General features: G+C 50.0%; 1 protein-coding gene across 14 annotated transcripts in view; it reads right to left on the bottom strand.

Annotated features, from left to right (window-relative positions):
- Positions 1 to 12,480, bottom strand: part of MAP4 (microtubule associated protein 4) — a 209,747-nt gene that overhangs the window by 82,222 nt on the left and 115,045 nt on the right. For 9 of the 14 annotated variants that reach the window (XM_079996302.1, XM_079996312.1, XM_079996313.1 and 6 more), the window contains exons 5-10: positions 11,775 to 11,906; positions 4,819 to 4,932; positions 3,183 to 3,311; positions 2,527 to 2,619; positions 1,747 to 1,848; positions 1,045 to 1,152 (exon numbers count right to left, since the gene is read on the bottom strand). In XM_079996302.1, the coding sequence (XP_079852428.1) occupies positions 1,045 to 1,152; positions 1,747 to 1,848; positions 2,527 to 2,619; positions 3,183 to 3,311; positions 4,819 to 4,932; positions 11,775 to 11,906 (678 nt within the window). The remainder of the gene's footprint in view (positions 1 to 1,044; positions 1,153 to 1,746; positions 1,849 to 2,526; positions 2,620 to 3,182; positions 3,312 to 4,818; positions 4,933 to 11,774; positions 11,907 to 12,480) is intronic. The other 5 variants (XM_079996310.1, XM_079996311.1, XM_079996301.1 and 2 more) reach the window with 5 other exon arrangements.

Below are 12,480 nucleotides of genomic sequence, written 5' to 3'. Positions count from 1 at the left end.
GCAGAGGGAGGAGGAGGTGTTGGAAGCCGAAGAGGTAACAGGGTTTAGTGAGCAGGGAGAGGCTGTGGCAGAGAGAAATCCAGCGGAAGCTGGAGAGCAGGGAAGCTAAAAGGCAGAGATGAGGTAGGCTGGTGAGGAAGCCAGGGGGTCTCCCTTCTCCTGCTGCAACCAGCTCCCCTCTCCCTTGGTCTCCCAGAACCATAAGAGGCATGGAGAGAGAGCGAAGCAAAGACAGACAAGATGAAAGAGCCTCAGGTCTCTTGGGAAGGACCCGGGGGATGGGAGACTTAGGGAGCGGCGGGAAGGAAGACCTTCAATCCTCGCAACTGCCTCAGTGGGGAAAGAGGAAGACTTGCTGTGCTGACTAGGCCTGAGCTTTTATTTTTTTGGATAAGGAGTTAACTTCACTGACACCTTTTGAGTTGTTGCTGATCTGCGCCCAACCTGATCCAGGAGGGCTCTTCTTATGTTCTTACTAGATTTACATTTTAGGACTCAACATATTCTTGTGGTTGTGATTTGGTTTGAACTGTTTGCAATGTATTTTCAATCGCTGTGACCCTCCCTGGGACCTCGGGGTAACGGCGGGGCAGTAATCAAAATACGCTAGGGGAAGTCTGCTCTAGAGAGGACTCTAAATGGCAGCTTTATCTGGAACTCTAGCATGTTGGAATACTGCTGGGTGGGGTCTGCTGCGTTTGCAGGAAATCTGGTGCCACCGTTCCAACTGTAGGAGCTCCAGCAGAGAACGAGGCCATGGAAGAGCAAAGCAGGACAGGATGCGGGCGTCAGGAGGGCCATTGATGGAGATGACAGTGTGAGACAGAGAAGGAGGGAGTGAAGACTTGGGGGCAAAGGGGGCAAAGGGGGCAGGGGGAGAAGTCTATACCCCAGACCCATTTCTTGTGGGTTCCTGCTTGTGGGACCAATTGGCACTTGACAGAAGACCGTTTCCTGTGCAAAACCAGAACCCGCCTCCTTTTCAAGCATTGCAAGCAAGCCAAGAAACAAACACACACTACGAAGTCTCGAGGGCAAGCTCACCTGCCAGGGATTCTTTGAGAGGAAGAGATTTCTGGTCAAATGACGGTTCAAACCCCATCAGCTCTTCCACTGCAGGGGCAGGCCCGTGACCTCCGACCGCAGGAGAAGCTGGAAAAGAAAAGGAAAGAAACGACTTAAGCAGAAGATTTAAAGGTGCGTGTTCCTCCTGCTGCCGACGCCACCATTTGGAAACAGAACAAAGCAAACGGCCAAGAAAGAAAGGGGGGTCATCTTTGCTGCCTTTGGGATGGCAGGGTGAGTTCGGAGCAAGTTCAGAGCCAAATCGTTAACCGGTTGCCCCACTATGCAGAAGTCAGGAGTACAAATAAATTACATGATAATAATTATATTTATTTATAATCTGCCTCGTCCCCAGACTGGGAAGCTCAATTATAAATCATCCCAAATGTCATGAGTTGGGGAAGAAAGCCTGACACCCCTTGCCCAAGAAACCCCATAGCCCCAGGGGGCAAGAACCACAACCCATGTTTTTCCTCTGCTTGGTTTGCAGGTTGCTTGGGGTCAACAGGACACCAGAAAGGCCACATTGGGGTGGAGCAGTCCTGTCCCCAACTCACTCAGCCTATCCACCCCACACTGCCATGAAACAGCTCTGGAAATGATGCACTGGAGCCTATCGCTGCAAGCAATCATCCAGCAAGGGTAGTATCCAGATCTTTCCACGGAGCTCTTCCTTCTCACCTGCTGGCGCAGACTGCTTTGACTCTGGTGGATTGGGCTCTGTGACATCTACCAGACCTGTGTCGGAGCATCCTGGAAAGTTCGTCAGGATCTTGCCGGGTGCTGGGCACAAAGAGAGGGTGGGGGTGGGGAATAAGCTATTCGCACAGAAACTGAGCTGGAGCCACCAGCCAGTCTGAATGGCTTTTGGGCAGGTGCTCTGCGTGACACGGCAGCAAATAGGCAGCATCCATATAGCATGTAATTGAGAGAGAGAAAGCCTTGAACTGGGGTGGGGGGGATAAAGGTCATTCAAAGTGCTAATGGGGCAAGCGTAGATACCACAGACCCGCCCCCCTCCCCAGGTAAAAGCTTTCTTCACCAGATTCTCTCTGTTCAATCTCTCCTTCCTGCTCATCACCCTTTCAAGAGGAACTTACCTACTTCCACCTGTGGAACAAGAAGGGGAAGGGAGTTGGGGGCCACCAGACTGGGTAGGTCATGCATCTCTCTCTGCCTCCAGCTTCAGCCAGGATGCATGAAGACAGGGGTGGGGAAGCAGGACCTGGAAGGGAGTGGGAATGGCAGAACCCCAAAAGCTGGGAAGCAAAGGATTCTGGGAACCGTCTCGTGATGTTTTGCTGCTCTTTCCCCACTTTGCGACACCAAAACTCTGCCTTCCTCTCTGAGAATCAAGGTGTTGTTTGGAAACAGCAGGTGGGTGGGTCCATGCCAATGCCTGACTGAAGAGCCACAAAAGAACACACACCTCCTTTCTGGAGATGCTTCTGCCTTTTTTACCTGGCGGCTCAAAGAAAGGTGTTCCTTGTCCCTCTGCTAAATGCTGAGGTCTCAACCAGAAATCTTCAGGAAGTCCCGTCTCTCCTGCAGGCGCTACGGGAAACAATGAGCAGATACACAGGCTTTCGTGAAAGCCTACCCAAAAGGTGGCTTCATGACAGGTTACCTTTGCAGACCCCCAAGTCAAACCACCCCAGGTTTTTTGTTTCGCCGGAAAAGAGGTGGAGTTAGTGGACCACCAGCAGGTCTTCTTGGTGGTGTTTGCTGAGCAGCTGTGGCTGACTCAGGATTGCTCCAATTCGCACCGGGGCTCCCCTGGAACACCCACAGAGGTCAGCTACAAAACTGGCAGCCTCAAATCCTACTGCAGACCTGGGTGCCGTCTTGCTTTGATTCTGCTTGTCCTCTTTTTTCTCTCGGACAGAGGAAAAGCAGGGATCTCATCTCCACAACATCTTTGGCAGCCACGTATTAGCCCTAGAGTGCAGATTTGCTCCTGCTTTTCTCTTCTTCCTAAAATGCAGCTTGCAGACCCATGCATACTCGCCTCACACCCTAGGTTACTAGCTGCTGGTTGCCTCCTCCCCGCCCCCCCCCCATTCGCCCCCAGGACTTCTGGTGTTCTTGGCAGAGGCAACAGATCAGCATGGGCTCACCTGCTTCGTTCTGGTTCAGCAGAGACTCTGCCCCGGAATCGAGGAAGGCCATGGGGTCAAAAATGTTTGCAGGAGGGTGTTGGGGTCCCAGAGGGGGCTGCTCAGGCACCCCTGCAATTCCGTAAGGTGCTGTAAAAAACAAGGCAGGTTTTTTGCACCACCAGCTACCACATATCCCCTGCCATCCACTATGTGGGAGGGGGCGTTCACGCTTAGACTGAACCAAGCTGAGGCTGATTCGGTCTCTCAAGTGGGATGCAATGTGTTTCCATCAACTAACAAACCAATACAAACCTTGCAGGAAACGAAGCCCCGGCAGCTAATTGAGTCAGGATTTCCTTTCCAGGTAGCATTTTGCACTGAGAAAAACACACTTCCAGATGAGGAAGAAAATGTTCATTTCCCCTTGCTGCTACCAGCACTCCCAAGTCTTAAACTTGAGCTTATTACTTTCCTGGTGTTTTGTGGCAGCAGGAGGAGGAAGGAAAACTACGAAGTGTCTTTTAAATAGATTCCCCAAACCTTGGGTCCCAAAATGATTTGGACCCCGTCATCCCCAGCCAGCATCCAGGGGGTTCTCTAAAACCAGAGGTGAAGAGACTTGGTGGCAGCACAATCACAGTAGCTGTCTGGTAACTGCTTGCCAGCTCCAGTTTACAAAGCCTCTGGTCCTGCTGTGGTCGCCTGCAGCAAGGGACCACCTGATGCCCTAGTCCTAAGCCTTGCAAAACGAGCAGAGCATCATGAGACAGGTGGGTGTGGCAATGGCAGCCACAGGAAGCAGCAGAGGGGGTGAAAGAGGATTAATAAAGTGGGGAGGTAGCAACAAGGCCCCATCACACCCAACAGTGCCTTGCAGAGTGCCTAGGCTTTGTCTTAGCTTCGTGGTGCAGACTTCAGAGGTGGCCTGCCCACCAGTCTTAGGCCAATGTTCAGCAGGGCTGTACCGTAATATCAATGCAGACTGGCCTTTGGCCTCAGATATATTCTCCTGGGGGTCAGAGCAAGCAGAGGGGAGGGAAGCAGAAAGTGAGGAAGGAGGACAGGTTAAACATTTTCCCAGAGAAGCAGGAGGGCTACAAAGAAGCCCCAAATGTTGCACCTCTAATGCCATTCAATTCCGGCTGCAGAGGATTGGGATTTTTTTGTTTCCACCAGCCACAGGGAGAAAGGAGGGCTGGGAGACTGGCGGACCAACAGGAGCAAAAGGTTGGTGAAGTGGTGGTATTCAATTCCCTCACCGCCACTCTGGATAATGGGACACTTTGCCCAGGAATTAAAGGTTTCAAATCAACGTGGTCTTCTTCACACTTCCAAGCTTTCCTCCAAACACCAAAACGGCAGTCTATAATTTCAAAAAAAAAAAAGATCTAAGGGAGGCATGAAGGAGCCCAGCCTCACGACGGGCGGCATGATTGCAAGCATGCAGATTTTTCAAGACCCACTGGCAGATTAGAAGTCTACTGAGAAAACAGATTATGTCCCTCAGTGCTCTCCATAATTAACACGAGTTTCAAAGCACACTGGAGGAGGAGGAGGAAGAAGAAAGATGTCAGCCATGCAGAAGAATTCCTTAGTGGCACTTGAAGCGGGGAGAGAGTTACGCAACCGGCAAGCGTGGCGGAGAGAATGGTACCATGGACTTCTTGCGAAGCTCCAAAATACTCCCCGAAAGGCGGCACATTCGTCATTTCCTGAGGAAGCAGCAGAAGGTCGGACAGGACATCTTCGCGGTGCATCTTAAAAGGCTCTATGGGACAATCAGCAGATAGTTGGCGTCTTTCTCCAGGGTCTCGAGCCGTGGCACAGTTCAGGACAGCTTCCATCTTGACTCAGCAGCCCAGGACACCCCCATGCCCCTGCCACCTGCAGTGCCAGCCCTGCCTGCTGTGCAACAGACGTGGCAATCGGCGAGAGAGGGGTACAGGGGGTGCAAAGGAGCTGAGGCTAGCTGAGCCTCATCTAACTTACAGGCTACCTACTGAGAACAGAGTCCAAGGGGAAGGAGGGCTTAGGAAGATGAATATCCTTCTCCCCGCACCCCACCAAAAAAACCCAACCCTTGGAAAAAATGTGTGTCTAAAGGACTTGCTATAGTGAAATTTTGGCCACTCAGCCGTCAAAAAGGAGACAGAGCTTGAGCTTCAGTTCTGCGTGGAAGCACAGCACTTTTTAATGATGAGCCACAGCCAGACAAGTAGCTCAGTTGACAGAGCATGAGGCTCTTAATCTCAGGGTTAGGGGTTCAATCCCCACATTGGGCAAAAGATTCCTGAATTGAACAGGGCTGGACTAGATGACCCTCATGGTCCCTTCCAGCTTTATGATTCTATGATTCTACATCTATCGAGGGAACCAGAAGTGTGCTCTGCAAAGGTTAGCAGATGTCGAATTCTGGGCTCACTGCTGTGGGATCCTCAACCGAGCTAACTTTGTTCCAGGTATAACTTTAAGATGTTACTGTCACTAAACTTTGCGCTAGGGATGGCTAACGTGAGGCACTCGAAATGTTGCTGGACTACAATTATCACATTGGCACAGGGCAAACCACAGTCAAACCCGTTTCCCTGCCTCTACTTGGATGTTGATAAGCAAGACTCATCAATACCCACCCCAGACACCCACTTCAGGGCAGGATTGAGAGGCAGCCAACCTAAATCATGGTTTTATTGAACATTTTGAACCCTAACCAGGGTCTCTTGACATGAGGAAAGAAATAAAATGCATCTCTGTGCAGTTAAAGACATAATACCTGGGCTTGCAAGGTGTATAATATTTTTTTTATTTAAAAAAAATGCCTCAGGTGTACCCGCTCAAATTGTTGAGGCATCTCAGACACAACAAGCCCAAAGCCTATGTGCAGAAGGGACAGGTTTGCATGTGTGTCAGATGATCCTGACGGCCTGCCACTTCCAGACAGTTCTCAAAACCAGCGACCACCTACAATCCATCTTGTTAGTTTGCGCCAGGAATCCTATTACACCCTTGACTGGACAGAGGCAGCCAAGCAAGAGAGGAGCCTCGGTGACCTCTTTGCAGGCAAAGCGGCTTTTCCAAAATGAGCCTCTACCTAGCAGCTGGGCGGCATTACAGGAAGCGGAAGCCACGCTTCTTATGAGAGGCAGGGCAAAGAGAGTCTTCCACGTTTCACTGGAAACAAAGATGTAGGTTTCCCCAGACCAACATTGAGATACTGCAGAACTAAGGCAGGTGGGGATATTGGACGAGAGGCTTCAAGCATGATCCAGCCTTATCCTTCCCTGTCCCTGTCCCTGGGGCAGTCATGGCTTGCATGTGCAAAAGGAAGCCACATCAATGCTAATCCATCCATTCCACTCTCCTTCAGCGCCAGCTCTTTAATCAATTGGTTTTAGTGCATGGATAGCTCAGTTGGTTAGAGCATGGTGCTGATAATGCCAAGGTTGCAGGTTCAATCCCCGTACGGGACAGCTGCATATTTCTGCATTGCATGGATGATCCTCGGGATCTCTTCCAACTCTATGGTTTTATGATTTTACACTCACAACTCAAAAGGTCATCCTGTGGTGCTCTATCTACCTACATGAGAAATTCTGGGGAGGGTTTTAACTTCAAGCCTTGCCAACGCTTGGATCCCTTCACAGTGTTTATTGAGGCAAGGGAACTATGAGTCTTCTCCACTAGAAGGGGATAACTCAGGCTTCCTCAACCTTGGCCCTCCAGATGTTTTTGGCCTACAACTCCCATGATCCCTACCTAGCGGGACCAGTGGTCAGGGATGATGGGAATTGTAGTCTCAAAACATCTGGAGGGCTGAGGTTGAGGAAGCCTGGGATAACTCTTCTGTCCTTTGGACTAGGTGGTCTAGAGCAGGGGTCAGAAACCTTTTTCAGCCATGGGATGGTCCACCGTCCCTCAGACCATGTGGTGGGCTGGACTATATTTTTGAGGGGGCGGAGGGGCAAATTCTTATGCCCCACAAATAACCCAGAGATGCATTTTAAATAAAAGCACACATTCTACTCATGTAAAAACATGCTGATTCCTGGACCGTCCGCGGGCTGGATTTAGAAGGTGAATAGGCCGCAACCAGCCCCCGGGCCTTAGGTTGCCTACCCCTGATCTAGAGCTTGTCAAATGGCGTCCCATTTGCAAACCAGAGAAACTGTCCTGGGCACCAAACACCCCTCCCCCCCCAGACATGAACACAAAATGCCTGCTCTATTGTCTACAACAGTATTCTTCTTTCAAGCCTGATTTCAGCTAGGAGAGAGGACCCTGTGAGTACATGCGCTCCCATGGGTGCTGCGTTGGCAAATGAAATGAAAGTACGCCAAGAGCCTCACTGATCCTGCTTGGTGTTCCTTGCTCCTGAAGTGCTTAATAAGCACCTTCAACATGTAAACACGTCGGAGGTTGGAAGGAGCTCAAGTATTATTCCAAAAACATCCACTGTGACAACAGTCCCAACAGTGTCTTCAAAAACCAGCAAGTCCAAATTCTGCATTTGCTAAAAACATTATGAAATTTCAGCAAGCCTACTCACTTAGAGGTTGTTAGGTTTATTTAAGTGGGTTTATACGCTTTCCCACATGTATACGTTACTGTGATTAACAAAAGGGTTTTTTTTTTATTTATGTGGCAAAACATTTAGGCTTCTGCTTTCATCAGCTACTCTGATAAAAAAGAAGTGATGCCGTTTCCAAGGTGGCAGCCAGGAAAAAGAGAAAGGAAGATGAATATAAATAAGACAGCATCGTTTCATTTCTACCAGAGCAGTTGATGAAGACAGAAGCCTATATGTTGTGCCACATGAGCAAAAAAAAGCCCTCTGCTTTATCAATCACAGTAACATACATATTCTTTTAGTGATTATCCAAATTCTAAAGGGGGATCCATAATAAGTTTGTGTGGTATGCTGTCTGATGCAGGGATGGGTGGGTGGGTAGATCCCTGGTAAAGACCCATCAAATCTAGGATCCTGTTCTCCCAGTGGCCAACCAGATGTCTATCAGAAGCCTGAAATATAATTCTGTGTGTAAATATAAAATCTCTGAGCTCCCACAGCCAGTGATACTGAATCACACCCAAAAGTCAGACTGTGTAGGCTACAGAAGAGCATATTCTTGCACATCAGCTATCAACTTCTACCCAAAAGCCTCTTTTCACATGTCAGAATAACTGCTACTGAGCCCTCATTGCAATATATTCTAGGGTTTTGCAAACGGGCCCCCTCATTTCCCCGTTTTTCAGGATTGATGGGTTATTTGAGGCAGCTTTAAAAACGGCAGAGATAGGGGATAAATCAGTTTAACTGATGCAATTTGTATGCCCTCCACACTAATCTCTCTGTCCCAGCCTTGTAGGCCAGCGCCCACGAGCCATTCCAAGCCAACCGCTGTGTGAAATTGAATTTTGAAGGATTTGAGGAGTCCAGAGAGTCCCTGCTCATGCAGGCAGCCGCATAAAGAAGATGCGAAGTGCTTCTGCGCAGAGGGAGCCCCGTCAGCCTGGAATATCGGGTTGGTGGGGAGCGGCAGAGAACAACCAGACCAATTGTTTCATGCTCCAGAACACACGAATTATCACTGTGGCATTAAGGGCCGCACACAGAGCTAAATCATGCAAATGCTCCCGCAGCAGACAAGGAAGCTTTACTATCCATGACAGCTACGCTGCTCCAGGTGAGTTATTAATGGAATTAAACTGAGCAGAGGTATGAGAAGGGAGCCCCATGCCACCGCCTGAGGGTGATGGACACCTGAGCAAAGTATGCCTCTCCGCTGACCTGTTTTGCCCATTTGACCCAGCAGCACGCCCACTTTTCCATCTCTGCTTGTCCAAAGCTAGCACGTGGGAATGGTGTTTCCATTTTACGGTCCTTACACACACATTCCCACCACGGAGGAAGTCTCAGCATTGGGGAATGGGAGGGAGGGTCTGTTCCCTGTCCCTGCAGCCTGAAAACATTTAAAGAGCCAGGACAGGAGATGGGATCGGAACGTTACTGGGGTGAGTTTTTCTGCATGCCAGCTTTTAGAACTTGGTTGGATGCAAGCAACAAGAGAAAGGGGCTGACGGACAGAGGAATCAACATGTCAGGGGCTCAGGAGCAGAGGCACATGGAAGAGAGGAGATGGAGAGCGAAGGGGAAGAATCCGAGGGGAGCGTAGGAGAAGAGGACAGTGGACCGAGGGATTCCATGAGCCTCTCCAGCGAATCGGAAGATTCACAGAAGGGGGCGCCAGTGGCCAGGGGTAGGGGGTTCCCAAGGGGAACGCCCCAGGAGCAAGGGGGCAGCAGGGACTCCCAGAGCAGTAGTTGGAAATCAGGACCAGCTTCCCCACCAGAGCAGAGTGGGGGGGAAGAGTCCCAAGGATCGGGGCCAGTGCATTCCCCACCAGGGAGAGAAGATAAGGCAGGGCTGACCACGCCTCCATCAGAAAGTCGGACAACGGAGGAGAGGTCAGATCCGGCCAGTGTCCCGGAAGAGGGAAGCAGTGACCGAAGTAGTGTAACGGTTAGGAGAAAGGTCACTGGGTTGGCGCGAGAGGCAAGTTCAAATGTACAGGAGCGCGGGACAGCAGAGAATGAGGATTGGGAACCGGGTCCTAAAGCCCGCCGGAGGGAGGGGGAGGAGCTAAGCGACTCAGCGTCGGAAGAGTCCAGAAAGGGCAATGCCCCAGCGGGCAGGAGGACCCAGAGGAGGAGAGAGCAGCGTAAAAGGTGGAGCAGGGCTAGGATCTTAAACTGGTGTCATAGGGGAGGAGACTCAGACGGGACTTCGCCGATCTAGGGTTTAAGACGTAGGGCTGCACGCTGTGGCTTTGAAATGGAAACTGAACTTCATTAAAGACTTTTGTACATTACCACAGCCTAGCGTTGGTCCTCTGTGAGCTGGGACCTAGAGGCAGCTCTGACAGGAGATGGGATCGGAACGTTACTGGGGTGAGTTTTTCTGCATGCCAGCTTTTAGAACTTGGTTGGATGCAAGCAACAAGAGAAAGGGGCTGACGGACAGAGGAATCAACATTACGTTGATTCCAGTACGTTTGATTCCAGTACGTTTCCAAGCACAATTCAAAGTGTTGGTGCTGACCTTTAAAGCCCCAAACGGCCTCGGTCCAGTATACCTGAAGGAGCGTCTCCACCCCCGTCGTTCTGCCCGGACACTGAGGTCCAGCACCGAGGGCCTTCTGGCAGTTCCCTCCCTGCGAGAAGTGAGGTTACAGGGAACCAGGCAGAGGGCCTTCTCAGTAGTGGCGCCTGCCCTGTGGAACGCCCTCCCAGCAGATGTCAAGGCAATAAACAACTATTTTACTTTTAAAAGACAACTGAAGGCGGCCCTGTTTAGGGAAGTTTTTAATGTCTGATGCTGTATTGTTTTTAATATTCGGTTGGAAGCCGCCCAGAGTGGCTGGGGAAACCCAGCCAGATGGGTGGGGTATAAATAATAAATTGTTGTTGTTGTTGTTGTTATCTACTTTCAGAACATTGTAGGGGTTCTTTGGGCAGGGGCAGTCAGGAGAAGATGTTGGAAGTGAATGCTCACGACAGCAATATAAAGCAGAGCACATGGTTAAACAGTGCAACTCCCTCCCATACGAGTCAGTGATGGCCACCAACCTGTTTGCCTTTAAAGAGGATAAGACAAATTCATGTAGAGTCAACAGCTACCAATGATGGCGGCTGTGTTCGACCTCCGCTGTGAGAGCCATCATTCCTCCGAATATCAGTTTTTGGAAACCACAGGAGGAGAGAGTGCTCTGATGTCTGGCTCCCGCTTACAGCTTCCTATATGCAGCTGTTTGGCCACTGTGAGAACAGGATGCTGGACTATATGGGCCACTGACCTCTTCTGGCAGGCTTGTCTCATGTACCTAGCTCCACATGTATGTTCACGGGGTCTAAGCTGGTTGTGACTACACCCAAAGAAGCAGATCTTTGAGTCACGGTGGAGTGTGCACTGAAAAAAGTCATAGAATCATAGAATTGTAGATTGGAAGGGACCCTCAACAGTTACCTAGTCCAACCCCTGCAATGTAGGAATCTCAGTTAAGGCACTCAGGACCAAGTGTGCTGTGGTAGTGGGGAAAATATTGGCTGTCTGTGCGTGAGCCTCTGTGGAATCATGGTTGAAGTATTTTTTTCGTTTCTCTCCTACAGCACATAGTCAACCTTTGGAATTTTCCGAGCACATGGAAGCCACCACTGACAAACCCACCAGCAGGCCAAGGATAGTCCATGCGGTGCCTCTAAATGTCATTGGAATCCACTTCCCATCAGCCCCAGTCAGCATGGCTAAAGTAGAGGGATGATGGGAGCTGTAGTCCAATGACATCTGAAGGTCACCACATTGGCTACCCCTTGTTTAGGCAATGAAGAAGAGGACCCGGACAGACTCTGATGAAGAGGGTTGGTGAGATGGATGGGGAAGGTAACTCCTTCAGGCAAGCAAGTCCTAAAGGGGGCAGGGGACACTAATCTAACATAGACTTCTAGAAGCAGGCATTGGTCCTGGAATGGCGTTCAGGTTTGAAATTTCAGGGGGATTTCAATAAAAATGCAGGCTTCTGTGCTTCCGTTCTCAGAGAAGCTGCAGCTACTTCTTACCTGTTACATCCATGGGCTTAAATGCTGGCTGTGGATCAAAGCAATGGGCCCTGTCGTCCATTGTCCACGAATCATTGCGGTCCAGAAACTCCTTGTAGGACATCTTTTCGTCCATGATCTTTCCTGGGGACACTGGGAAGAGAAAAAGGAAAGCATCGTTGATAACCAGCAAGTCAAACCGAGCCCTTGGTTGTGTCAGAGAAGAACTTCAGTTGGACCTGCAAGCTACAGCCCACTAAACTAAGGACAATTTTCACAATGGAGAGAAGCAAGCAGTGGTCATCCCCCTTCCCTCAAGCAAATCCATGTCTCCATTCAATCCTCCGCTGTACAACGACCTATGGGCAAAACCTTTTCCAAGTCAAGCCAAGTAGTGCCTTAGCATTCCGAAGTTTCTTTTACAAGTTCCCAGAAGTATTACAGTAGTGATTTCCTTCTCCTGCCCACCTGCTCATTCCTCATCGGTATAGAATCACACAATTGTAGACTTGGAAGGGACCCCAAGGGTCATCGTAGGAATCACAGCTGAAGAATCCCAGATAGCCACTGAACCTCTGCTTAAAATTTTCCAAGAAAGGAGAGTCCACCACCTTTTGAAGTAGTTTGCTCCCCATTCAAACGGTGCATAGTATCAGCAACTTCTTCCTATTGTTTAGTTGAAATCTCCTTTCTTGCATTTGAATCCAATGGTTCAGCCCTAGCCTTA

This window comes from Podarcis cretensis (genome assembly GCF_951804945.1).
Source record: "Podarcis cretensis genome assembly, chromosome: 12".
Classification (NCBI taxonomy): domain Eukaryota; kingdom Metazoa; phylum Chordata; class Lepidosauria; order Squamata; family Lacertidae; genus Podarcis; species Podarcis cretensis.
Note: the sequence above shows the minus strand (reverse complement) of the source record. Positions and strands in the feature narration are given on the sequence as shown.